This window comes from Candoia aspera, chromosome 3, assembly GCF_035149785.1.
Source record: "Candoia aspera isolate rCanAsp1 chromosome 3, rCanAsp1.hap2, whole genome shotgun sequence".
Lineage (NCBI taxonomy): Eukaryota > Metazoa > Chordata > Lepidosauria > Squamata > Boidae > Candoia > Candoia aspera.
Genome location: NC_086155.1, coordinates 146,664,301 through 146,691,788, shown reverse-complemented (window position 1 = coordinate 146,691,788; position 27,488 = coordinate 146,664,301). Strand labels below are relative to the sequence as shown.

Sequence of the window (27,488 nt, the reverse complement as noted above, 5' to 3'; positions counted from 1 at the left end):
TTCTTGCCAAATAAATCAACTAGGCCCATTAAACTGCCTCAGGTGTCTTAATTACGATCTTTCTTCAGTCAGTTGCCCAAAGTAAGTGGGGAGACTGTCCTAATGCTGCCAGATCACTTCTGGCAAATCTCATTTTGATGCAAAATAATCTTGCTGACGATCAGGACCGCCACCTCAGAGAACAGAGAGAATGTTAGGCCAACTCCGAATGGGTGGGAAGCTCCGAGCTTGGTAGTTATTACTTGGAAGGCCAGCACTCCTGCTCATTTTTGTAAACTGGCCCTTCTAACAGCAGCCTGTCATACAGAACTAAGCACCCCCACAAAAACAAGCAAGCAAACAGAAGAAAGTATCCTTGTTTAATACTATATTCAACTTATGTTCATGGGAGTTGATAACCAATCCATATGGAGGATACTATATAAGAAAACACATGAAGAATTTCACGCATGCACTAGTTTCCTAGCAGCTCACGCGTCCAAAAACAGTTAGGGTCCTACTACCTCATTTCATATAGCATATAAAAAGTCTGCTGCGGTAATCTAGCCTACATTTCATAGGTATCCTTTGAGCACTGGCACACTAAAGCAAGTGTGCCACTGATGGATTTAACAGATACTCCAAACTCAATGCCTAAGGTGATGTGTCAGCTGCCATTTAAATGACACTAAATACAACTTGTATGCCTAAGTGGTAGATATATGCAAAATGCTTCAAACAACTTTGAACATGAAGAGCTGCTTTGAGCATTCTGAACACCTGCTTCTTATGACACATGATCATCTCCTCATCTGCAAACCACATGAGTTTGAAAAATCAATAGCATGGGCATCTAGATCAGGACATAGGTTATCCGGAACTTTCCAAATATGTTGACCTACTGCTTCCTCCAGCTCTTACCACTATGGTCAATAAGAAGAATTCTAGTCCAAAATGTCTGCCTACTCTTAATTTGGATAAAGAGGAAGACTGCATCCCAGCCTGCCAAGTTGTTCCTGGGGAAAAAAGGCTGGTAAGCAACACGGAATCCTTTCTTTAGAAGAGATCCAGCCAGTGTCTGTTCCACTGGAGCAGAAAGAGGCTGGTTCACTTACTATCTATCCTATGTTTTATTTAGATACTCCTCCTCTTCTAATACCCAAGGCTCAGGCCAGATAGCATTTCCTTCCTTATCATCACAATGAGACAAGACATTGTCCCTTTTATGCAGACAGAGGACAAAGGCTAAGTGTAAAGAATGGGCCCCAAGGTTGTCCAATGAAACTCAGCTGGGATTTAAACTCAGGTTTGCCGTGCTGCCTCTATCAACTTCTCCACCTGTGGAAAGGTTTCTATTTCAATTGCAATTAAAAGCATCAGTGGCCTCAGCATGCACAGCAGGGGGGGGGGGAGCCCTAAAGCAGGACATCTGTTTATTCCCTTGACTCTGAAATAAGAGAAGAATATTGGTCCAATATAGTAATCCAGCCACAAACTGCTTTGCTGGAGTATCAAGCAACAACAGACAGAATAAGACAAAGTGTATTGACAGAGAAACACCCATTGAGAGCTTTGGAATTCTTAAAACCTTTGATCCAAAATTCACAAAAAGGTAACTAATCACTTAAATGCAGCCTGCTTTAAGTTTAATAACAACTTCTTCTCCACAAAAGATCTCAGGATAGGGTACTGACTTCTTGTGTTACTTATATTATAATACAATTCCAAGATAAAAAAGCCGCCCAGAGTCACTTGTTGAGATGGGCGGCTATAGAAATGAAATGAAATGAAATGAAATGAATAAATAAAGCCAACAAATAACTCAAAATAAAAATAATAAATGTTCAAATTCTTGGAGGAAAGAGGGATGTTTTGATTTGGTATCAAGAGGAAAGCAGAGCCTCTTTTTTCCCTTGGGAAGGCATTCTACTCCAAAGTTAAGCCTTGGCGAGCCTTTGCAAATATCTAACACTAACATACCCCATAAGTTTTACACTTGAAGTAAGTAAAAATGAGCATGGCAGCTGGACTGTTAGAATGGTTGGTAAGGGAATATAAAGGAGAAACAACATTATTTTTTTCCAGCTCTTCAGATTTTATACTGGCTATAGCTTTATATATATTCTACTTCCTTCAAACTATGATTATCAAAGATAAGTGTGTTCACCATTGGCTAGTCACCCTGTTACCTTCCCAAGCCTCGTTACTCTTGCTATGTTTTAAAAAACATTTAAACCTTCAACAACTTCATGCAAAATCATCAGGCTGCAGTTTCCAGCACCGTATGCAAGCTGAAATAAGAAGTGTAGTTGTTTTGCAAAAAACATTGAAGATTTGATCTGTATGAATCAAATAAATTAATTTTGAAAAAATAAAGACCTAAAATAGATCCATTCAGCCTTGAGTAGAATGCTTATTTTTTTTTACTAATCCTACCCCCCCAAATTAAACTTTTTTTTCTTTTTAGCATTTTGTCCCATTTGGTTACAGAGTGCGCTTGTTTGCACTATGTTCGCCTAGGTGACATGGCAAAACGATCAGCACATGATGCAATGAAGGACTTGTTCTTCAGCTGGCTTGTTGCAGAATTTGATGCTTTTTTGGGGCTGAGAGAGAGAGACCAACCCAAAGTCACCCAGCCAGCTTTTGTTCCTATGAGGGGATTAGAATCTGGGTCTCCCTGCTTCTAGCCCAACACCTCAATCTTTATACCACATTGATTCTTTCCCCACAAATGTGACATCCCTCAAAATTCTGCCCCTCCCCTTCCAGTCGGATCACTGAGCTAACATCACGTCACTTGGGGTCCTTATTTAATCTTTTTTAAAATGCCTGCTTTATATCATGTAAATTCATGACCTTGAAGGTGGACCCAAACAGAGACAAAGGGGAAGAAAGTCAGTGTTCCATGAATGTCTGTGAAGATGGGTTAATGATCCAGTTTTGTGTTATTGATATGTTTAGCATGAAAACATTAATACAAAAACAAATCTATTAGACACGAAAGCCAGGGACTGGGAACTTCTAGACCCAACATGGACAAGGCATATCCTACAAAGTTTCTGAACTGGGGTTCAACAGAGGGCCTCTGGGTCCTCCTGCTTCAACTTCCCCCTTCCCATGACAGCCCTCATGCCCATGTTATGCCTCAAAAATCCAAATGTGTCCAGCTAAAGATGCCAAGGACCCCTATACTAAAGAGTATGTGAACAAAACTTCACAGAATTGTATCCTGCATTACAAAACAAAAGAAAATAAAACCTCTATTTTACTACCATAGAGAGACAAAACAATCTCAGTAGACCAAATTCTATCCTGTTTCTTTTTTTATATATAATTTTTATTGAAAGTTTTAGCAATAATAAGAACTAATATAATACAAACTAAAATAGAACAAAAAAGAAGAAAGAGAAAGGGAGAAATAAAAGAAAAAGTGAAAAGTGCAAAAAGAAAAAAAAGTAGTAGGAAAAAAGAGAGAAAAGATAGAAAGATATAAAGAAGTGGCTTATGATCCTCTTCACAGCAGTTATAAGCACAATTATATTTTAACCATGATATAAAGTTATATCATGACTCTCTTCTTTCTATAATCTATCCAGTGTAATCATCAAAACTGTAAATCATAAATTCATTCTTTTTTATGCAAAAAGTCCATAAAGGGTTTCTAGTCACCAATATATGTAGATACTGTCCTTTCTCTAATCAAGCAAGTCAATTTAGCCAATTCTGTTATCTTCACCAACCATTCCTCCATTGTAGGTATTGACAAATCTTTCCATCTTTGTGCATACAATAGACTTGCTACAGTTATCTTATATGAAAACAGTGTTCCATGTCTCTTTTCTAACTGTTTATCCACCGGTCCCAGGAGGAAAAGTTCTGGTTTCAATTGAATGCTAATCTTTAAAATCCTCAGAATCACTGTATGTATTTAAGCCCAAAAATTTCTAGCTTTTTTTTTAACATGTCCACCAACCATGATAAAATGACCCTTCTTGTTGTTCACATTCCCAACATAAATTTTAAGTACATTCTAGATAATTTTTCTGGTGTCATATACCAACGGTACATCATTTTATAAAACTTCTCTTTAAGATTATAGCATAATATAAAGAATTCTATCCCTGTTTCTCATAGGGTATGAAGCACAGAAATTTCCAATGTTTTTTGTTTATGCAAGTAGCATTCTGCAAACTTTAGTTGTTATTTCAGTTTTAAGCACCCTTCTAAATATACTAAGGAACATATTTCTGAAGAATACTTAGTTCTTACAGTTACGAGCAAGAGTAACGCTTGAGTATAGCACTTGCCATGTTAATGAGGAAAATATGTTAATTATTCCTATCATATTAAGAAATGTTAATGTGCTGCAGTCTTTTGTCTGATGTATTTCTGTCATTTGCCTAACTACAGTTTATTTGCCTATTTAAAGCTTCCTAGCTGGGGAGTCAACAAACACAGCATTCTATTCAGGGATACCAGGTGGGGGGGGAGTAGCAGGGAGGGTAAAAAAGTATAGATGGCGAACATGGTTGCAACTATTATCTTGATAACGTCACCCCCACCAGCAGTTGCCTCTGATTCTACTTTCAGCTGAGGAAAAAAATCAAGTTGTTTAAGTTTTCAACATTTTAACTCACCTTGTTTTTGGATAAAAATCCTAAGCAGTGGGTTTGCACTTGAAACGGCCTTGAGGAAGTTGTCGTCATTATTAATGGGAAGAAGATCCCCGTGGATATCAGCATAGCCTATCATTACTTCCATACTGGAAATATGGTGGATATGAAGGATAAGTTTGTAGAAGTCTTCAAATTTTCCTGGCTTGAAGCGATCCAGAGAAAATCTTCGAAATTCTGCACCAAACTAGGATCAAAGAAAAAAGTAGAGATGACTATGTGTCAGGATTTTTAAGACTGTAAATTTAGCTTTCAGTTTACCATTTTTATCCTTAAGCTGTACATATATTCCTGCAAATTTTTGTACTACAGGTAGTCCTCACTTAATGACCATAGTTGGGACTAGCAACTCTGCTGTTAAGTGATGTGGTTGTTAAGCAAAACATCACATGACTGCACTAGATTTATGATGTCAGTTCCACTGCGGTCATTAAGCAAAGCACTTGTGGTTATTAAGTAAGGCATCACATGACTATAACTTGAGATTTTCCTGCTGGCTTCTCTATTGCCTTTGCTTGTTGAAAGCCAGCTGTGAAGCTCTCAAATGGCGATCATGTGACCATGGGGACGCTGTGACAGTTGTAAATATGCGCTGGTTGTGAAGTGCTCAAATGGAGATCACATGACTGTGGGGACATTGCAATGGTCATAAGTTTGAGGGCTGGTCATAAAGATACCTTTTCAGTGCTGTCGTAACTTTGAACGGTTGCTAAACAGGGCAATAGTTAACAGAGGACTACCTATATTAATATTCAATAATATTCAGGGTTTTAAGAAAACAGCTAAAAATGTTTAAGTTAATTCAGTGCCAAACTGATTTGCACAACTGTAATTTAATCCTTAAAGGTCCAAAAATAAACTATAACTTAGAAGTTCCTCTTTCCAACTTTGTTGTTTTTTAATTTTCTGAGTGTACTCCTCCTTACTCCAGAAGCAGGACCAATGTTGTTAGTATGATTTTATACCTTTTATAAAACATTGCAATAGTTCTACTTTCCCCTAGGTACTCTGCTTCCTGTGTCAACAATTTGTTCTCGCAATGCCACCCTGGTTTGATTTTATAGATTTCATTTTCTTGCCATCCTTCCCCAAATTTTGAAAAGCCCAGCTTTAGTGACTCATCTTACTAAAGTAGTCACATCTTTTTTCAGGCTCATGCAGAAAACTGCAAAAAGACAGTTGGTCTGCTTTCGTGAGCAGCAGAGAAAAGCTGTGCTCACTCAGATCCAAAGCTCTTGTTCCAAATCATTTTCAAAGCATGCGCAATCCTATGCTGTAAATGCCACTATCGTTAATCCCCTGTCACTATCCCCAGATGCTTCTGCCCAAAGATGTGGTTATTGCTTAATTTGCCTTAAAGAGAATCAATCTAATAATATAACATGCACAACTACTACAATCCATGGGCAACATTTAAAATATTCCCCCAACTAGAGCTACAGAATCAGTCTCTTAATGGAATCATTAGGGCAAATTAATGAAGAAAAAATGAGGATGAATGACTGTATGGTTAAGAAAAAGTTCATTCTAGCTTTAAAGATCAGAGTAACTTAAGGACAGCCAAGAAAAAAGTCTATGAAAAAGTTACTCTTTCATAGTCTTTGCTTTGATCACAATACTTGAAAGAGTTAATAGGAAGTGAATAAGGATCCTCAACTTCCAACACTCTTGAGTTTGTACAGGGATGTTAAAAGCTATCAAGTAGGAGGAAGCAAGTGACTATCCAATCACTGAGGCAGAACTGGAGAAGTACGTTAGAGACTTCACCTGTTAAGTGGTATTTAAGGACCATAACATGACTGAGCAACAACAGAAGGGGAATGGTTGTCATGAAACATATATTGTGTGCTCTAGAAGAAGAATATAGGATCAAGATGAGCCCTGGGGATAAGAAAATAGTGAAGCAGTTACTGCTATAGAGATATGTTCTGTCCAATAAAATCATCCATCCACAGATACATAATCTCTCCCTCCCTCCTTCCCCCTCTCTCAGAAGAACAGCAATGAAAACAAGTTTTCCAGAGATGTGGTGCACATATTGCAGTCTTACACATTGGGCAACAGCCATTTCTTAAACAGAGAGAAAATTACTTACATTGTCTTTGATCTATATTAGTATATGAGGCATAATTCTGTACGTTAACAAAGGAATGAAACAGAACCAAGACATAACATAAAAAAACAAAAACAGAACATGCCCTATTTGTGATCAGAGCTTAAGTATACCTAAGTACTCTGAAAAAAATCACTAAGAGTGAAAACAACTCTTATTACATACTTTAAACTGCAATCATACAAAACATGGAAGTTTAATTGTTTGCAAGCTTTCAGTGAATGCTTCTCAGACCGGAAAGCAATAAAAAAGATTCTGTGAAACCCAAAGTTTGCAAACTAAGACAGGTAATAAAAAGTGAGTGCAACAATTCAAAGATAACAGAAGTCTCAATTATGTGGTGGAAAAACAACTCTTAAGCATCCATAAATTAAAAGACTTCATAGAAGGCATATATTGAACTTGAAATATATCCAGATGGCCTACACGCAAAAATACTTTGTGAATTATAAGTTAACCATTCTTACATTTAGGCCAAATGCTTTTGATTTAACTGCTCCCAACTGTTTATTCTATGGGGAAAAAAAGGTTATTTCTATCCTTCTCTCCATAATTAAAGGCTAGTGGACAGCAATGATACATCTCTACCCAGTGTGGTGCCAAACAGAATATCTCATAGCTGGTATTTGTCTCTAAATATCTTTTCTGAACTATATTCTCTGTTGCTTTGAACCTTCCTATCATTCAAATGCTAAGTAGGTTTAGAAGACTTTATGTTTGCCTATCACACAGACAACACTAAGACACCAGCTGGGACAATCCTTCATTACAGGAACTTAATCTACTTATTAGTGCAATTTTTGAACAATGAAGTATAGTAATCTACTTTGACCTGTTTACCTAATGCAAACATCTCAGCTGCAACTACAAAGCTAAAGAGAGAAATAGGAGGAAAGGCAAAAGAAAGATGAAAGTGATTTAGGTTGACAGTGTTACAAATAGTGACTAAGAAAATAGATTTATACATGCTTACTCCCCAAACAATGGGTCGTCATCCTAGGAATCTCCTGAATATTTGTCACTGTCTGGTTCATTTGTAGTTACAAGCAGAAGAAGTCACCAACCCATCCTAGTCCAAAAGGAATTCTTGTCTATTTCCATTCTAGTTGAGTGCCAACAGTAATAAAGAGAATCAACCAGAATATACAAAAGCAAATGCGCTATAGAAATTCATGTAATACACAAACATTAACTGAATCAAGACTGGTTTTAATCAAATACTATGAACCATGCTATACAGGCAAGTTCTTTTAATATTTTAAGAATAAAATATTTTAAAAATAAAACCTGATATTGGAAAGCTTGGTAGTAGATGGTAAAATCAGATGGCTGCATTTTGTAGGAGCAAAGTGGAAATACAGAAAGACTTGTAAGAATTCACTGTTCAAGTGGTAAGATTTCAAATGCATCTTGGATCTTCTTAAAAAAACAGAAGAGTTCAGTTTACAACACTGAAGGGAAGTATCTCACCGTTGTTATTAAGAATTATGAATAGGATTACAATCCTTGAATCTTTCTCCTTGTGACTTCAAAACTTAAAACCATTAGGATATAATAGATACAGTGCAGAAGATTGCTAGGCTTAATTTTTGAAGAAAGCATGAGAAAGACTGCCAATTCCACTTTCATTTAAGCAGAAAGGTATATTAAGACTTACCATCCATTTTCCAGTGGAGACAGGGCATTCTCTCTCCCCCAATTTTGGAAATCAGAAAGAGAGCTCAAAAACAAAGCAAAAAAAAAGGGAGGGGGGCGGGTTTAAGAAAACTAGACATAAAGGAGAGAGAAATGAATTCATGTTACAGATTCAAAAGAAGACCCCCAAATGTATTTCCACCTTTTTCTGTCAGTGTCCAGGTGGAATGAATGCCCCGTCTCTCCTGTTGAAAGTGGACCTTCATATTAAGCCCTACAATAAGGTAAAGGTAAAGGTTTCCCTTGACGTAAAGTCCAGTCGAGTCCGACTCTAGGGGGCGGTGCTCATCTCCGTTTCAAAGCCTTGGAGCCGGTGTTGTCCATAGGACACTTCCGGGTCATGTGGCCAGCATGACGACTTGGAACGCCGTTACCTTCCCGCCGAAGCGGTACCAATTAATCTACTCACATTTGCATGTTTTCGAACTGCTTGGTGTGCAGAAGCTGGGACGAGCAACGGGAGCTCACCCCGCCGCGCGGTTTCGAACCGCCGACCTTCCGATCGACAGCTCAGCGGTTTAACCCGCAGCGCCACCGCGTCCCAAGCCCTACAATAGAGCTAGGGCATTTTAGACATACCAGAGCTGTACCTGAAGATAGGATCTTACATCTGGAAGGGTCCGTATTTCTTGCTAGGAACTACTTTCTGCAGCATCTTGCTGTCAAAAGAGAATCCTGGTTGCGTGAATACTTGGCAGAGCCAGTGGGCTTACGTGTTCTCCAATGCAAGGCAGATCCAGTGGTAGAAAAGAGGCTATCCTCTCACGGGAAGCAGCATGAAAACTTTTTCCAGCCCTTCCCCTGGAGTGGGTGGGAAACTCACTATAGAATACTTTGGCTCTGCCCCTTCCTCCTTATTCCCAAGCAAGCATGTGAAAGTCCCAACCAGCATGCACAGAGAAGAGGGGTTTCAATCTTCCCCTGCTATGTTCTTCCTTCTCAAAATTGGCTCCTAAATTGGTGTCTTCTCCCTTACTGATATGTCAATGAAGATTCTCAGTCATCCAGGTGGAATTGTCAGTAGGTTGAGTCCTGGCAACTGGATTTCTTTCTTTTTGGTTGAAACATTTCGCTGCTTGTCCAAGCAACTTCTTCAGTCTGGGCAAAGGTTGGTAAGGGGACCCCATATATGTCTTCCAGGGTGGCTGCATTGTCCCTACACCTGAATGGCTTATTAATTGTGTCATGGAGGTGTGGATTGTCTTTGGGATGTCTTACTCCTAAATCCCTCGCTCATCCCCAAGTGGACCGTTAAGAGTGGCCTTCCTGGTGAACTTGTGAAGTGGTCTTAATCTTCCTGGGGACTAATGAAAGAGCAGCATGAAAAATGGGGAACAAGTTGTGTCTGAGGCCTCCACTTCTATTGAGGGAAGATTTTCCACTTTGGCATGAATGGATTCCTTAACCCCTCTCTTAAACCACTTATCTTCTCTGTCCAAAATGTGAACATTATTGTCCTCAAATGAGTGTCCTTTTTCTTTTAGACAAAGGTAAACTGCTGGTTCTGGTCCTGTGGTGTTGCTCCTCCTGTGCTGGGCCATCCTCTTGCGTAAAGGCTGTTTGGTTTCTCCAATGTAGAGCTCAGAACACTCCTCACTGCACTGAACTGCATATACTACGTTGCTCCTCTTATGTTTCGGTGTTGGATCTTTAGGGTGTACAAGCCTCTGTCTCAGTGTGTTAGTGGGTTTGATCTTTAGGGTGTACAAGCCTCTGTCTCAGTGTGTTAGTGGGTTTGAAAAATACACCTTACTGATGATACTGGACCTCAAACTGGCAGATGACCTCACCCAACTGTTTTGGATAGATGTTGAACAAGAGGGATAAGAGCATCAAGCCCTGAGGGACAGCCTCTTGAGGAAGGGTGGACCACCACCTCCTTTAAGGCAGAAGGAACCACCCTCTCTCTTAAAGAAGCTGACACTACCACTTGAACCCAACTACAGATCACCTCCCTGGCTTCACTAATGATCCAGGAAGGGTTTGGGTCCAACAAACAGGTGGCTGAACTAACAGCATAGAGACTCTTCATCAAGAGTAACCAATTCAAACTCATCCCAGTTCATCCCAGACTCAGCCCTGGCACCTCAGCTGGATCTGCCCAGTCAAACTCTGAGTGACTTTATTCTCCAGATAATGCTACAGATTATTTGCTAATCCCAAGATTTCATTCATATTTCAATACTTTATGTTGATAACAAAATGAAGAGTATCAGCTGCTAACAGATCTGTTAAATTCCACTTACAAAACTATCCTAATCTTTACATTCCCTGCATAAGTAAACAAAATCATGATTTATGATCCCTTTCCTCCATGCCAGTCACCCTTAATGAGGGGTAAACCGACATTTTAACCAAATTACCCAAATATAGCTCTACAGTTGCTTCAGACTTTCCTGATCAATATAAAGTTAAGGTGAAGCAGTGGTGATATACCATTTATTTTATTATCATTACTTACAGAAAATGACCACAATACATTCACCAACACAGCTTCTGCACAGAAGATACACTAAGCAACATAAAATATACTGATAGGAAAGGAAACTGAGCCAGATTTTGTAATTTTCTGGAAATGGCCATTGGCCTATCCATTAAGAAAAAAAGAATACTTTCTCTTTTTGAGCTTCTGTGCCAAATTGTATAAAAAGAGCAGTGAAGAAGCACATGAGAGACTAATTCAACTTCCCCATCAGCAAGAGGCAAAGGTACTCTTGGACTGGTGTGCTGCTGAATCTCCTTTCCAGCAGTGATAATGGCACAACATCAGATTTTGCAAGAGTAAGGCTCTCCTATGACTTGGACATAAAATGTTGGCAAAATAATTAGCATCTGAAAACAGACATTCCAAACAAGCCTGACCTAGACAGGGCAGAGCTTGAGCTTCGATCTTTCTGCAGAATGTTGTCAACCGTCTACTTCTCGTCTTGACAAGGCTCTTGCGAAGTCAACTGAAGCCAAGTACTGGGCAGACAGGCTACAAAGTTCGAGGTCCAAATTGACCTTTATATCCATAATCACATGAAATTGTCTTGAAAGTCAAGGAGTCCAGGGCACTCTCAAAGAAGATTAAGACAAAATTTCAAGCAACAAAGCTACACGTGAGCCTCTACGGGAATTAAGCCAGATTCCAGCCTCAACAAAGAATTGCAAATGCAGTGGGGAACTTGCAGCAAAGCTCTTAAACTTTTAGACTAAACAGCTTTGAAAAGACCCAAGATATAATTACAGATCTGTGTACCATAAGCCAAAGAGTTCATTATCTTGGCTGTATAAATCTTTATCCCAGCTGCGTTATACAGTTTGCATAGCGCAGAATGGCATTCGTGAGACTAATGGGCCCACATGGAAGCAGCCCTTAATTGTTCATTCCAAGTGGCTGAGGTTTGAAAAGAGACACCCATATATTTCAATACCATGGGTGAATTTTCCAAGCACGGTGCAAACAGCAGGTCTTTTTTGAAAATACAGCCACTTTTGTTCTCTCATGACTGATGACTAGACTTTACTCTTTACAGTAAAGCCCACTTGGGCTTAGAAAGGATAGCTGCATTATCCACATACAATAGATGAGACAGGTCTATTGGCCAGCATGGGGGTGGGGATGTGAAAATCAGATTTTGACAGAGCGTGCAGCGAGCATTTAATACAAAACTAAAAAGGGATAGGCATCAACCTGCAACTTTGCTTTATTCCATTTTGGAGAGGTATTGAAGAAGATGGAAATGCCCTGATGTGCTGCAGCAGACCTACACTCAATCATTTTCATGCAGTTTCCTGATCAGAATACTGTAAGAAGACACTGGTCAATGGAGGAGGCAGTCAATTTTATCTAGAGTCTGTTTCTGTGGTTCAAGCCAAGAACTGTCTTTAGTCAATAAAAGCAATATAAATTTTACTCTGAAAAGATGCATTTTTCTGTAAATGTTAGAGGACAGGCATTGATCAAATGTTGATCACCCTTCTCTAAATCTGACTTTCTCCTCCATCAAAAGAATACCTTGCACCACCCACTCAACTAATTTTCCATGGAAATGCCTGGTGGACAACTGGTTGTGCTCAGCAGGCTTACTGCACAGTAACACAATGGGTCCCTCTTGTCTGCTTTTTTATATGGTGGGATGGTAAAAGACCTGCTCCAATCTGCTGAGATCTGAAAGGATCTGAGATCTGAAAGGAGCCTCTTAGATGTTACCAAACATGCTTGTTTTTACCAATGTTCTGATGAAATTAACTCTTCTCCAGTATCTTGCTATGTTTTAGCTGTAAAATGAATTTGAAAGTCCCAGAGGGAGAAACAGGAATATGGTAATTCAGAAGCAAAGCTCCAAGAAAATTCAAGTATTTATAGAACCAGGCACAAAAATATTTGACCCAGATCTTGGGAAAAATAATGGAGTGTGGCTCAGTTGGATCCCTTGGGGGCTACAAAGAACCAGAAGACTGCAGAGGGTTTTTTTTTTCTTTTACTACCTGACCTGTCCATACTCATAACATGACCAGCCTCTTCCAACTGTCCTTATTTTTCATACTTCTCTATCTATTGAACTGGCAGCTAAACCATAATGTGACTGTTGCTTTAGTGTGATGTGTGAACCCATCCCAAGAAACAAATTCCACTTTATTTTGACAGCAAACTGCAATTCACAGGCATAGTTTGTGGGTAGTTTAAGAATTCTGATTTGTTTTAACTATGCCTCATCTTAACCAAGAACCATGACTAATTCCTGGTTTGTTCACTATTTGTTTCTGGGTTCTACTCAGAATCTGGATACTGCCAGAAGAAATGGAGGGAAAAATAGTAATTGGCCAAACAATCCATGGCTACTTAGTTCATCTGCAAGCCTAATTTTGGCTGTTCAGCAAATCTTAGTTAAAACAAATCCTGGATATGTGCAAGTACAGCCAGAGGCTGAGTAGCCTTCTAGCAGCCTTCTAACCACTTTTGTCCTAGCCAACAGTGAGACAACCCCACTTCCTCCTGTGGGCTTTATTATTCTTGGGCTACAGGAGGGCACTTCCATTCAGGCCAAAACCGATTTAAGTCTTTCTACTTGAATTGTGATGATGAGAAAAATTTTGAGAATACCATTGATCTGAGAAGAACAAATCTCTGTTGAGCCAGACTTCTCAATGGAAGTATGAATAAGAAGCTTAAATGTTTGTTTAAATGAACACTAAGGAAGCGTACTTAAAGTAAAACATACACAGTAAATTCTGCTCTCACAGCTGTTGTTGAGGCAATCCTGCAGCAATCCAAGTTTGGGGACATAAATGCAAAGGCAAGAGTCACCAGAGAACACCCTGATGCTTGGGAAAGTTGAAGGCAATCAAAAAAGAGGCCAACAGAAGTCAAGGGGGCTGGATGCTGTCACAGGCAACTCAAACATGAGCATAAAGAACTCAACAAAGCAATTAATGACAGACCGTGCTGGTGACACAATGTCCACCAGGTCTGAAGAGCTGAAAGCATCAGAATGATTGAACAACAACAAAACACTGAAGAGGTTGGGGCAGGAATCCATTAGCACTACCTCTAGAATCACACATACTCTGGCCATAGAAAAGAAGTAGTGCAGACAACTCTTTAGCAGTCTTCGGAAATGGGTATGTCAGAACAGCCAAACCTCTCAAATGACATAGCAACAGATTAAGTTTTGTTGCAGAATTTGTACCAGCAACCACAGAATACAGTACACTTAAAAGAGACACCAGGAACTAACTGTCACCTCAGCCATCAAAGCAGCCAGTATACCATCTCAGGACAAAAAAAAAATGTACCTATTTATTTGTACCAGTTCAAACTATACTGGCCAAGACAGAATGCATTGCTTGGTCTGACTTAGCCATGCAGTACATTAAGGAAACTTACTTAAAAGGAAAACTCACACATTAAATTCTCTACCTCTCCCAGCTGTTGCTGAGACAATCCTGCTGCAATCCAAGCACATGAAACCCAGATCTGAAATCAGGGACTGAAATCTGCTACCTTGCCCTCATTTAAGAGCAACAGACATATAACTACACAAAGTAACATGGCTGCTCTTTTAACCTAAATACCACACTTTGTATTTTGAAGGTAACTGTTCAACAGATAGTTCTGAAAGTGTTAAACCCATTTTCTGTGTCTCCATGCCTTCCAACAATCCCCCTTCCAGCACATAGACTGGAACTGATGGGAGCTGTAGCTCACCATATCTAGAGGGCATCGGGTTCAGGGATCATTTTTGTCTTTATGGACTTCCACCAGTTACCTAAATAACAGTTATCTTGATCTGGAAGAATTTTCAGGCATGACAGTTCTGTTTTAACTTGTAATAAAAGCCAAAGGTTTCATATTTCAGGCGCCATATATCATGATGTAATACTGAGTACTCAGAAGAACAAGAGAAAACTTCCAATTTTTAAATAGATTTCTTTTTAACATGGTATATTCTTAATAAAATGGATGCCCAAGGAAATGGTTATCTCCTTGATTTCTGAGCACATATCAAAGGCTTATTTAAACTGGCACTGTTATGGCTGAAAATGTTCTTTATTTTATTTAAAAACCAGCAAGAACTTTCTAACAATTTATACTGTTTGAGAAGCTCAAGAAATCATGTACTTACAAAAAATAGAGTAGACATGACATGGTTACAAGTGGCAGAATTAAGGCTTAAACTAGCAGACTGTAATGCACTAGTACCTTTAGAAAAATGCATTATCAAGCAAGGCAAACCAGAAGTTGATCTGATTTTGCTCTATCTCTTTAGGGCAGAACTGCCAGTCAACTAGTTGACTCCAGCATGCATCAAAAACTCAAACTACTAGAGAACCAACAGCATTCCATTTAATCCAAAACAGAGCAGACATCACCAAAATGGACGCCCTTTGATCACACAGACAAGATTCATTACATGTCACCTTTACAACCCTGGCATTCCAACCCTTAGGATCTACAGCCATGATAATTCAGGAACAGAGCAATTAAGGATGCTTGAAAAATTCTGGTATGAACTACGTTCCCCTCAAAATTAATATGCAGATAACAACAGACTTACCGTCCAACTCATGTACTTTCTTGATGCTCTAGCACTGCTCTCACCTCAAAAAACCTCCTAAAATATAGCTTAATTAAATTCATTAGTTTAATCTTTTTCTTTTAAAAGACACAGGGATTCACAGAATGGATGGAATTGGCTTTTGAGTGGACACATAAAAAATGACACCAACTCAAAACAGATTTTTTAAAAAATTGATTACAACCCCAATGGTTAAAATATGGTATCTTTAAAGATGGGATCAGCTTCAAATATTTTGTTGCAAATATTTGTTCAATCAACATTAGCAAAACATGCAAGGATGTGTCAATACACTGCTACACCTAAATATGATGAAAGGTTGAAAGACTAGTTACATTTATTTATTCTTAAAGGAGACTAATTCTTTAGGAGAAGTCACGTGTATGTTTTTTTTAAAATAACTGGCTGTGATTCTGTCTATTTTTAAGATCATTCCAAAGAAGGCTAGCAGAAAGATTCAGTAAGCATGGACAAAGTGGATTACAGAAGACAGGTCTCAATTTAGATCCTACAAGCATTTTTCAACTTTGCAAATTTCTCAGTGTCCCTATTAGGATAGCCAGTGACCCAACAAACTCGGGATCCAAGTTCCATGGTAAATGTGGCCTTTGGAAGCAGGGAGAAGCAATTAGGACAGGTGTGTTCCAGGTCTCACACAGGGAGGGGCGCCTTCCAAAGTATTATTCAATTTTTGAAATAAGCATATGAAACATTTCATTTCATTCAAAGCAGTAGAACTACAGTAATCATTTACAATATAATTCCATTTTTTTTTCAATCCCATCTCAGGATTGTTCTTCATGCTGAAGATGTGGCTTATACAATTTATATAAAGAACAGTTTTTTTATACTGTTTCCAAGCCCTTTTTTTTACTGAGCCACTGATGTCAATTCACCTGTTAGTCAAATTATGCCCCACAGCCCTTCTGTGTTTCTTTATCCAGTTTCTTGATGTCTCCAAGACACCAAGTGTCAACTCCTTAAGAAAGAGAAAATACTGGCTTATACATTATGTCAAGCCATAGTTTATGGAATAAAATAAAATTGACTGATTGATTATATGTGTACCCCATCTTTCTTCCAGGAGCTCAAGGCAGTTTATTGCCACATAACCTTGTGGGCTAGACTAGGTTTGGCTGAGTGACTAGTCAAAAATCATTGAGTAAGTTGCCATGACTGAGATGGACTTGGTCCAAGTTTGATCTGGTTCTAGCCAAACACTTTCACCACTACACTTAGGTTCACATAATATGCTAAGTCATAAGCATAGTTTATAAAACGTAACAGCTCCTCCACAGAACTAAGCCAGAGTCAAAGCAATAATGTTAATGCAATGTAAACCCAGCTAAAGAGAGAGTACCAACCATCATCTGCATATTAATATTTCCGGCTATAGGACAATAGATCTACATTGTCCTACCATTAATTTGTCAGACATGGCTCTTAGGATGATCAAAGCTATTTCAATGTGGTGCTCCATCCCCCACCCCCAATTCCAACAAGGTAATCCAGAAACGTATTAGCTTCAATTCTATTAAAAAATCTAGGAGCATTTTGAAGTCTAGCCATCTGGTGGCATAGAAAATTCAGTTCTCGATATGGATTCAGTCCCAAAATCAGACAGAACAGAATGCAGATGATGAGGGTCATCCCAAAGAAAAATATAGTTCTCCAAATGCCTTAATTCTGTGATCAGAATTCTGTGACCACCCTTTAACTTGCACTTGCGAAGTATTTATTCTCTCAATATTTTAGTAAAGCTACTTTGTATTTTGAGAACTTTTCTTTTTTCAGTTCCTTACAGAACGGTCCAGATTCAACTACAGTGTATATTATTGAACTGCTTTAGGTCTGTAATTCTTTAATTTTTCAAACTTAAGAGGAACACAATGATTCACAATCCAATTATACTTGGAAGCCCAAGAAGTGTCTAAAATGTACCCACTCATACCTGTTTTTTTTAAAAAAATGGAAGCATTAGTAGGGCAAGGAAGAAAGGGTGAGTTCTCATTCTGAACTTTCTAGTTCCCAGGACAGGTTTTGACAAGCTTTAGTGCTTACAACTTAGAGTTGATCTAACCTCCATTTAATTTTTAAAGAATGACATCATGAACATCTGCCAGGAAGAAGAATCACATGCCAGGTGGCATTTTGACCCATATCTGATCTAGAATAGTCCAGCCAATGAAACTACTTTGGGGTTTTAATGCCTTCAAATTCTTTGCACTGCTCTTGCTAATGCTGTTTCAGATTGTTACTGATATATGTATGTTTCATTAACTCTCCAGAAAACATATTAGACAGCCAATTCTACCAATTTAGAACTCAAGCTGGATCACTGCTGAAGGCTCATGTTGATATACTTTAAGTATTAGTCACTGTTAAAGTTTTATATACCATCGCTGCAATTAAAAGCATATACTATAAGAATGTTCAACTTAATGAGCATATATTTTCCCAAGAAGAGGCCTGTTTGTTGTTTCCAATCACCAATTTGTCCAGTTATAGACTAGAGAAGACACAGGTCTCAGTCACTCACATACATGCACTGTCTGACTTTACTGCATCTATGTTATGGCCAATAATATTGTGCTTTTTATGAGAACTGGTTTACAAATTCAGTTGCTGCTGGACATTAGGCACACAGGAAAATATCTGCATGTATCAAGTACTCAAAGCTCTGTGAAAAATTCATATGGGTCAACACAAACATGGCAGGTGAACAAGAGGAACATTATGGAGGGGAAACATTATTACTGGAGATGATAAGCAAGCTCAGATATGCTCAAAATATCCATTTCTATACAGGTCTGTGCTAATTAAAACAATCTTGATGCTCTTCAAAAATAAAAGAAGCCTGGTAGGATAAGACTAAGCTCACCTAACCCAACACTATGTTGTTCTACCAGTGGCTAATCAGATGCCTGATAAGCTGGACAGGGAGGCAATCACAACTTCCTATTTATGTTTCCCCAACAATAAGCAGCTTACTCATTCTAATCCTGAAGATAATATGTAGCAGTCATGACCAGTAGCCATTGGCAGACTTAAAATCCATATATTTATTTGATCCCTCTTCAAAACTGGGCAAATTATGACCTTGTGGAGTCTGCACTGTGTAAACTGTCTCTTCTGAATCTCTCAAGCATCAGCAAATTTCCTCAGGTTCTACTCCCATGAAAAGAAGAAACTAATTTTTCTCTATACAAGACCTAATGTAGCTACATTTTTCTAAAATTAGAAGAGATTTAACTCAAGAGAAGTCAAGTAATATACATTAGCTATTAACACAAGTTGACAGAATGCTCACTGAGAGTAAAGACTAGGCATCTCCAGAAGGATGACAATAAATGGCCTGAGAAGCAGATTCTCCAATTAAAACAGAGATAAAAATCCATTCTCATATAGCTGTTTTCCCACAGGCAAGCCTTTGAATATTTTTTTTTCAAGACAACAGTAAGGAACACCATCTATGCCTGGCGAAAGGACTAAAAACATGACAAGCAAATCTTTATAATCAGGATTGGCTTACTAGGAATGTAGTTGAGTGAAGTTAATCAGACAGAACTATGTTAGCTCTCCGTCAAAACAATCTTTTCTTTACCTTTCCAAACAACCTCTGCCCTGGCTTCTAGGCAAGTCACACCAAACCAGTATCACAATCTCACACCACTGATTTTTTTTAAAACAACACGGGTTTTTTTCATTCATTTTGGAGGCATTTGTAATAGGAAAGTGGTGACCCAATCAAGGCCCATAGTTAATACAGTATCACCTTTGATATACTCCGTGTTCACTGAAACAGCCACAGACAATCCTTATAAATCATTGTCATTTTTGGTGATAGAACTTTGGCAGAAACATAGTACTCTTCTCTTGGCACTGGTAATGTCCAGGTATTTCTCATATCACAGTAGCTATACTGTCTAAAAGCACACCATTAGCTAATGTCAATTCACACCTATAAGATTTAATTCATCAGGTACTTTAAAAGAAACATGTCCAAGTTAACGCCACCCACTTTGTATTTCAGAGGAAGGGTGCCCCAAGCAAGCAAGCAAAAAAAAAAAAAGTTATTTATAAGGTATTTTCTAATTAAAGCAACTAGCATGAAGGATACATTCAGTATTAGCATTTATAAACATGCACACATCCAATATTTTCCTGAAGAACCTAGTCATTCAAATGGTATCATGTATGGCACACATTTCTGAGAACAAGGGCCATTATCAAAAGCTGCAACGTTTCTAACCCTCAGCGTTCTAAATGTATTAAGATTATGGAAATTAAAATATTGTATCAATGAATGTAAGGTTTGTTTTTCCAGAGAGGAGGAAAAGTCAGCTAGTAACGTTATCTCCTTCACATAACAAAGGACAGAATATAACATGTGACAATATCCTGTGTTTTCAGCAGTTCTTCCCAATAAGATTCCTTCAAAATATTTCACATTATAACTCCTTTCCGTTGCAGGTCAGTACTGTTTATACCAGCATTTCTCAACCTTGGCAACTTGAAGATTTGTGGACTTCAACTCCCAGAATTCCTCAGCAAGACTCAGGGATATTGGAAGTTGCATTACAAAACGTATAGAGACACACAGGCTAGCATGTTACAGCAATGTATGTTTGTTTATTCTAATCAACAAACTGGGTGGGTGGGTGGAATGCAAGACTTTGCTCAGTCAGTGGCAAAACAAACACTAACATTCAGATCTTTCCAACCTCAATTTATCTTCTCCCCGGGAGAATTTTAATCCTAACATACTAAATTCCGCTCTCCAGAACACAAAGGTGGTGTAGTCCTTGGCCAAAGGACTTGATGTGGACCTTACAAGGACAAGAAAAGTTGAACAGAAGCCAGGGATGGTCACATGGCTGAAGAGAGGAAGTAGAACAACAGTTAGCCAAGGGAATGCAGACAAGCCAAGGACAGTATAATTAAGATTGACCAAAGCAACCTGAGCATTATAACATCTCCCAGAGTTTGGAAGACAAACTGCCAGGTAGGAAATGATCCTTCTCAATGTTCTTGTTGACAACTTTCTCCTTCAGAGGGTAGAGAAAGGCATAAAAGCATCAATTATACCTAGCCTGATCCTAATCAATAGGAAAGACATTGTTCTGGAAGTCAGGAATATCACAGAAAAGTGTCCATGTAAGGCAGAAGTTCTTATTTTACAAGCACTAAAAGTAAATGTAGACAGCCAGTTTGGTGTACAGGTTGTCCTCGGTAACCACCATTTGTTCAGCAACTGTTTTAAATTACAATGCTGAACAAGAAGACTTAAGGTCCTTGAAGTTGCAGTCATTGCAGCATCCCCACGGTCATGTGATCATGATTTGGGTGCTTGGCAACTGGCTCACAATTACGACAGTTCCAGATGCAGAAACACCGGAACGGTGAACATGACATACTGTCACTAATCGAGGACTACTGTAGTGGTTATGACATCAGGCTGGAAACCAGGAGACTGTGAGTTCTAGTCCCGCCTTAGGCACAAAGCCAGCTGGGTGACCTTGGGCCAGTCACTCTCTCTCAGCCCTAGGAAGAAGGCAATGGCAAACCACTTCTAAAAAACCTTGCCAAGGTTTTCAAGAACTAGTCCAGGCAGTCACCAGGCGTCAATACCGACTCAAGGGCACCCCCCCAAAAAAACCCTAAATGTAATCAGGCATGTAATTTCAGCATTAAAAAAGTGATAGATTTCATTCCATTCTTAGCAATGATAAATAATCTTTCCGTGTCAGGAAAAGCTAATGGAAAAAGAAGCTCAAGATGGGTGAAGCTCTGAAAGATGGAGATACTAAATTTTCAATTGCTAACAATTCTAGTGAGGGAAGAAATAGAGGACAACAAAAGCAGCAAAACTTATCACAAAAATGTTACTGAAGATCTAAACACAAAAAAGGACATACGTAAAAAATGGAAAGAAGTCACAAAATAAGGGCACGGAAAGGTAGCCTAGTACTGCAGAAGCCGTGTCAGAAAAACAAAAGCTCTGAATGAGCTGAGGTTAGTGAAGGAAGGTTTCTTTTTTTTTTAATCGTATGGCCTAGCAGTTCAGTGTTCATGCTGCTTTTTCTTGCTGGGAAATCCTTGTGAGGTCCAGCAGTCAGATGTGTAGACTATATAGCCGTGACAAGTCACGTTGCCCGGGGTGCACGACGAAGAGGCTAGTCTACTTTGCACTGAGGTGAAGGAAGCTAAGAATAACAGAAAAGGGTTACTTAGAGTTATGTTCAGAATCAAAGAAATGGGAAAAAAACTGTTTAGTAAGTTAGCAAAATGCTAACAGGTGATAAAGAAAAAGAGCTACACAATTTCTTTTTCTGTTCAGCCTTTTCTAATAGAAATAATAAAAAATAAGATTTTCACCAGGAAATACTATAGAATAATATGAAGGCCAGGAAATACTTTTCCTTTTAATATAAATTGCTAGGACCAGATGAATCGCATCCTAGGGTAATGAAGGAATTAGGTGATGATATTGCCAAACCCTAAAATATTATCCCTGAGAAATTAAAGAACTGATGAAACTCACGACAACTTAAGGACAAATGTTGTCCCTACCTTCAAATATGAGGAAAAGGAAGACATAGCAAACTATAGACCCAGTACCAGGGAAGATTCTAGAGTACATCATAAAGAAATTGATCTGGAAGAACCTTGAAAGCAATGTGGTACTGTCAGCATGGCTGTGTTGAGGAAAAAAAAAAACTTCCAAATTAACTTTACCTTATTGTTTATCATATCAATTATAAGAATGTTGTAGACATAATATATCTTGACTTGGTCAAAGTATTTGGCAAAATACCCCATGACATGCAGATTACAATGCTTAAGTGTGGGCTGGATGGCACAATAATTAAGTGAATACATGGTTACCACAAGAATTAGTCCTGGATTCTTCAATATTTTTTATTAAATTTAGCTAAAGAGGTAGGAGGAACATCTATCAGATTTGCAGATGACATTACATTGGTGGACTGGCTAATATCCCAAAAGATAAAAATGAAATGTAGAACAGTCTTGGTGCATTCAAGAAATGGGCTGAAAGGAACAGACGGACATTTAACAGAGGAAGGTGCAAAGCTCTTCCTTCTGAAAACAAAAATCAAATACACTCGTATAAGATAGGGGAGACCTGGCCTGATAACAGTGAAGTTCTTGTGAAAAAGATCTTGAAATAGTAGTTGATTACAAACTGAATAGGAGTGTTAGGTTAGACAAATGCAATTTTAGGCTGCATCGACTAATAATTCAATTTACCAGACCCCCATTCAATTAACTTTGAGAACAAATGACATCCAAATGACATGATTATATAAAATATGTGAATAGATGCAAATGACTTCATTATACAAATGACTTAAATCATAACAAATGACCTAAATTGCCCCAAAGGGCATACTTTGGATTTCAGGAGTAAGGAACATCCCCTCTCCCAAGCAGTGCACTAAATGAATGGTTCATTGCAATTTCCAAATCACAGGAAGTCATTGTTCCACTTCATTCTGCTTTGGTCAGATCCCACCTTGAGGATTATCTTGAGGACTGTATCTAATTCTGGGCACCACATTTTAGGGACTTGGAGAAACTGGAACAGATTCAGAGAAGGGCAAAAGGGAGGGTCAGGAGACTACAAAATAAGTCCAATAAAGAGAAATTAAAGTAGCCATGTTTAGCCTTGAGAAGATACGATGGCACTCTTCAAATTCCCTGAAAGGGGGTCACACAGGCCGGTTCCCTCCCATTACCAAAGGCAATATCTAGAATAACATGTTTAAGTTACAAAAAGACATAGTCAGACCAAATTTGGGAGGGGGGAACTTTCTAATACTAAGAAAGGTTTGGTAGTGGAATCAGTTTCCCAAAGAACTGGTATGATCCCCTTCATTATTTTTGTTCAATTTAGATTCCTGCAATGAACAGGGGATTGGATTCATTAGCCTAAATAGCTCCTTCCAAGAACTATAATGCTGTGAATAAAACTTGCTTGATCACACAGGCTTCAGAGCCAAGTTATCTGGAGTGACACTACGGAAGACACTCCCCCCATGGCAAAAGCAGAGTTCCAAGCAGGTCTCATCATGTTGTGATAGTTGGTTCTTGTCTTGAACTAAGTGTGTCCTTCATGTTCTCTATGGTGTCAAATGAAACTCTACCATGTAGACTGAGCGTGGATAGAAAAGCAGTGTTTTCATCCCCAAAGAGCCTAGATTAAAAGCAGCTCTCTTTAAGCCCTGCCCTCCCCCTTCAACTCCCATAACTTCAAACCAGTTTGTCTGGATATAAGCCAAGTTTAAGTTCAACACATTTGCCACACATAGAAGGCATCAGGCTGGGAAAAGCTGATGAAGGGATTTAAAGTTCTTCCCAGGAATGAAATGCTAAAAGTTAAGCATGTTTTTAAGCAAGGAAAATGTGGAGAGGTCAGGGAAAAAAGAAGACACTTGTAAAATTACAAAGAGTATAGAGGGGAAAGATACAAGTCCAATTTTCTCTCCTTCTGAAAATATGATATGGGATATTATTCAGCAAATACTCTCAGAAAAGCCAACAGGATGCAGTTTTTTACACAACCTTTGTAACACAGGATGTGGCGATCATCACTACAATAGATAATTGTCTACAAGAAATAGCCTGGTACCTAGGATTGAGAATTGTACTGCTCCCAAACATGGAGGATCCATTTTGGCCATTACTGGGTGTGGAGAGCTTCCAGTCCTCCCAGAATCAAGAACATGATTAAGGCCTGAAACAATAGAAAGCAGCAGACTAGCAATGGGGATGGAGGTTTGAAGGGATGGGTTACCAATGAACTAAATTAATATTTGAAACACAGCTCTTAGATTAGGGTCCTCCTGCCTCCTTTTTGCTGTAGGGTAGAAAAACCATTAGCACCAAGAAAGAAGAGCTGTGTTCCACCAAACATATGTTGCAGATGTATATGATTTATGGGTCATTATACACCCACTGTCATTGGGCAGGCCAAGCGGGCTCTGCTTCATTTCAGGATTCCCCAAAGTGCTCCTTATAAATCTGCTGGGGGGAAGCGCCCACATGCACACCGTACAGTAAGCAGATCAGGATGTGGTCTAAGCAGCCTCTCTTCTTTCCAGAGGGAGAACTGCAAGTTTGGGGAACAATTCCCTGCTCCCCCCCCCACTTCTTCCAACAAAGGAGATGAAGAAAGTTTCACTACATAATCAGGCGGCTCCAGGGGGAAAGGAAAGAAAAGATGAGGATGCAACTTTCCCAAACAAGTTTAAACACGACTTGTGAATGAGTCCACGGAGCTGAAGACACGCAAGGCGGCAGTAAAAATGCCAGGCAAAGATTCTCTTGAAACATCAGGAGGACCAAAATGAGATTTAATTGCAGGCTCACTGGCTCTGACAAAAAGAATGCCTTGAGTTGAATTTAGCCCCCACCACTGGTGGAAAAAAAATATTAAGGGGGGAAAGAGAGAAGTAGGTGGGGGGGGCAGAACTGAGGAAAGGAATATTATTTTTCCCCTTCGGTCCTCCAGTCATCCTTCCTGCGTCTATAAACATTATCTAAAACAAAACAAAACAAAACAAAAACACTTTTTGAAGTTAGGAGAAACAATGAAAGATTGTAACAAAACAGCCGGGACTCTCTTCATTTTGGAGACACTGCTACTCAAGGAGTGATTTTTGAAGAGCCTGGGGCAGCGACGGGGGAGGAGGGCGGCCACAGCATCCCGTCTAGGCCAGCCTTCTGGTGGCCCCTTTCGGTTAACTAACCCAGAACCGAGCGAGCCTAACGTGCCTCGCCGATCGCCTCGCCTCCTCCGGGCTGGCGCGTCCCCTTTTGTTGTGAACAGCCCACCAGCAAGAAACGTGCCGCGGTCATCACCAGGCTGCTCAGCAGGCAGCGCAAGCCAGAGACTGGATATTCCGGCCTCCGGAATCGGTACCAAAATTGAAAACAGAAAAATACCCCCGCTCAGGAGAATCTTGACAAATGCCCTGGAGATCCCGGAACAAGTTGCCAGGGGCACTATTACCATTATGGATGGAAAGGGAGAAATCGATATCATCCTAAAGGGGAGGGGGCGAGTGAGGGGGTGAAACTTGATATTCGCTTCTTAAACCGAAAGCAGAGCCAGGGTTTTTTAAAAGTTGCTGCCCGAGTAAGTTTCTTCTTTGCAGTGGTTAGAGAAAAGTCAGGTTTTTAAACACCAAAACACCGTGCAAGAGAAGGCAGGAAGGAGGCGCTTCATTCATTTGAAAAAAGGAATTAAGGGAGGTGGGGAAGAGGTACCGGAGGGAAGAAACAGGAGAGTTTATTCAGAGAAGAAGCAACTGTTTCGTCCTTACCTTGCTTTTTACTTCCACCGCACTATAACCAAAATACCGCAAACTCTGAGATTTATTAAAACTCCGATTCATTTTCTCTGCCCCCAGTATAAACCCCCCCGTCTTTCTCCTCCGCTTCGCCCCGCTCGACCAGGGCTGGAAGATCCACCGCCTCCGTGAGAAAGCGGCCCCCGGGCTGCCGCTTGTTACTGCTGCTCCGACCCTGGAATGTAACTTCTTTGGAACGTTCAGCCTCCCAAGATTCTTTTACTTTGTCCCGGCGCGCTAATCAGAACGCCCGCCTAGCTCGCTCTCCGGGCTCCTGGTTGTTACAATCGCTCTCGGGCAGCTCGCAACGCGCCTCTGACTCAATAGGAAGGCGGCCGTAGCACGTACCAAGCCCCGCCTCCCCGTGACCCTCCTCCCGTTGAGCCTCGCCAGTTTCAAATCTAGGAGCAAGTCGTTACGTCTCCCTGCCAGCCACCAGAGGGCGCGTGCTACTCGTTGTTGTTAATAATGACATAATTTGTCAGCTAACGACCTAATAGGCTGCTTAGTGGGTTATAATGGGCTGTATCATAGAAAGGTCTTTAAAAATCTGGCTAGATTAATTGGTGTGAAGACACTTTTTAAAGCATCCGCACAAATCTATTTTTGTTTGGCTGGTTTTTTTTTAATGTATTAAGAATGTGAAACGTATCCATGTATTGCAACCTTTATTCCAGATGTGTGTGTGTTTTCTAGAGATGCATCCAGACCAACAATTCTGTAGCTCCTAGCTGTCTAAGGAGATCCTGGTTTTCTCCATTTTGCTAAAACCTTAACAAAACAAAACAAAACTGAAATGTGTGGAAGGGGGAGAATTTCCATATGGGTTCTTAGATTATTATATGCAATGAAGCATAATATTACATGTTATTTATAACGTTACTTATTTAAAAGGTTGGATGGAGAATGGAGTCATCAAGGACAGAAGCAAAATTTAGAATACAATGCATGCAAATAACTCAGGATGACACAAATAAAGGAATAAGCCACACACTACAAACGAAGTATCCCTCCCATTTCCAAATCAATGCACGCTTCATTCTAATATTACTCTGAGGGGCAGACTTGTGTGTTATTAATTGCATTAATGAATTCAAATCCTTTTTGTTATTGTTATTGTTACATAAATAATAGCTGTGAGGACACCTGATTGGTCCTGGGACTCTTTTTTCCCCTTCCACCACTGTCTTAACACACCCAGATATGCCTCCAGAATTAATGTGAAATTTCAAGAAAAGCCTGGCACCAGTGGGGGTTTTACTTTAAATGCAGATAGCAATTTCAGAGAGTCAGTTGTTATTCTGACATTGCACTGGGGCAGGAAGAAGACAAGAAAAGCTTTTGGAGAAAACGTTTTGTATGTCACAGTATCATTTACATGGCAAGATGTTGTACTTTCATTCCTCTGGGAGAGGAGGCCATGAAAAGTCACAACACTGATTTCCACCTACATACATATTTTGAATGCAGCCTTGCCCTTGATCAAGTCGTGGCATTGATCTCCCCTGCGTCTGGGTTCCCGGTGTTATGACAGAAAACACTGGTGCCAATTTTGAGTCACCAGATAACGTCTCAGCCATCTTGC

The 27,488-nt window shown here is 39.5% G+C and overlaps 1 protein-coding gene across 1 annotated transcript in view; it reads right to left on the bottom strand.

Annotated features, from left to right (window-relative positions):
- PARD6G (par-6 family cell polarity regulator gamma) overlaps nt 1-26,204 on the bottom strand; it is a 74,595-nt gene extending 48,391 nt beyond the window's left edge. Inside the window, exons 1-2 of the mRNA XM_063298997.1 lie at nt 25,877-26,204; nt 4,620-4,842 (exon numbers count right to left, since the gene is read on the bottom strand). Coding sequence (XP_063155067.1) covers nt 4,620-4,842; nt 25,877-25,948 — 295 coding nt within the window. The 5' untranslated portion in view covers nt 25,949-26,204. The remainder of the gene's footprint in view (nt 1-4,619; nt 4,843-25,876) is intronic.
- Between the last annotated feature and the right edge of the window lie 1,284 nt (nt 26,205-27,488).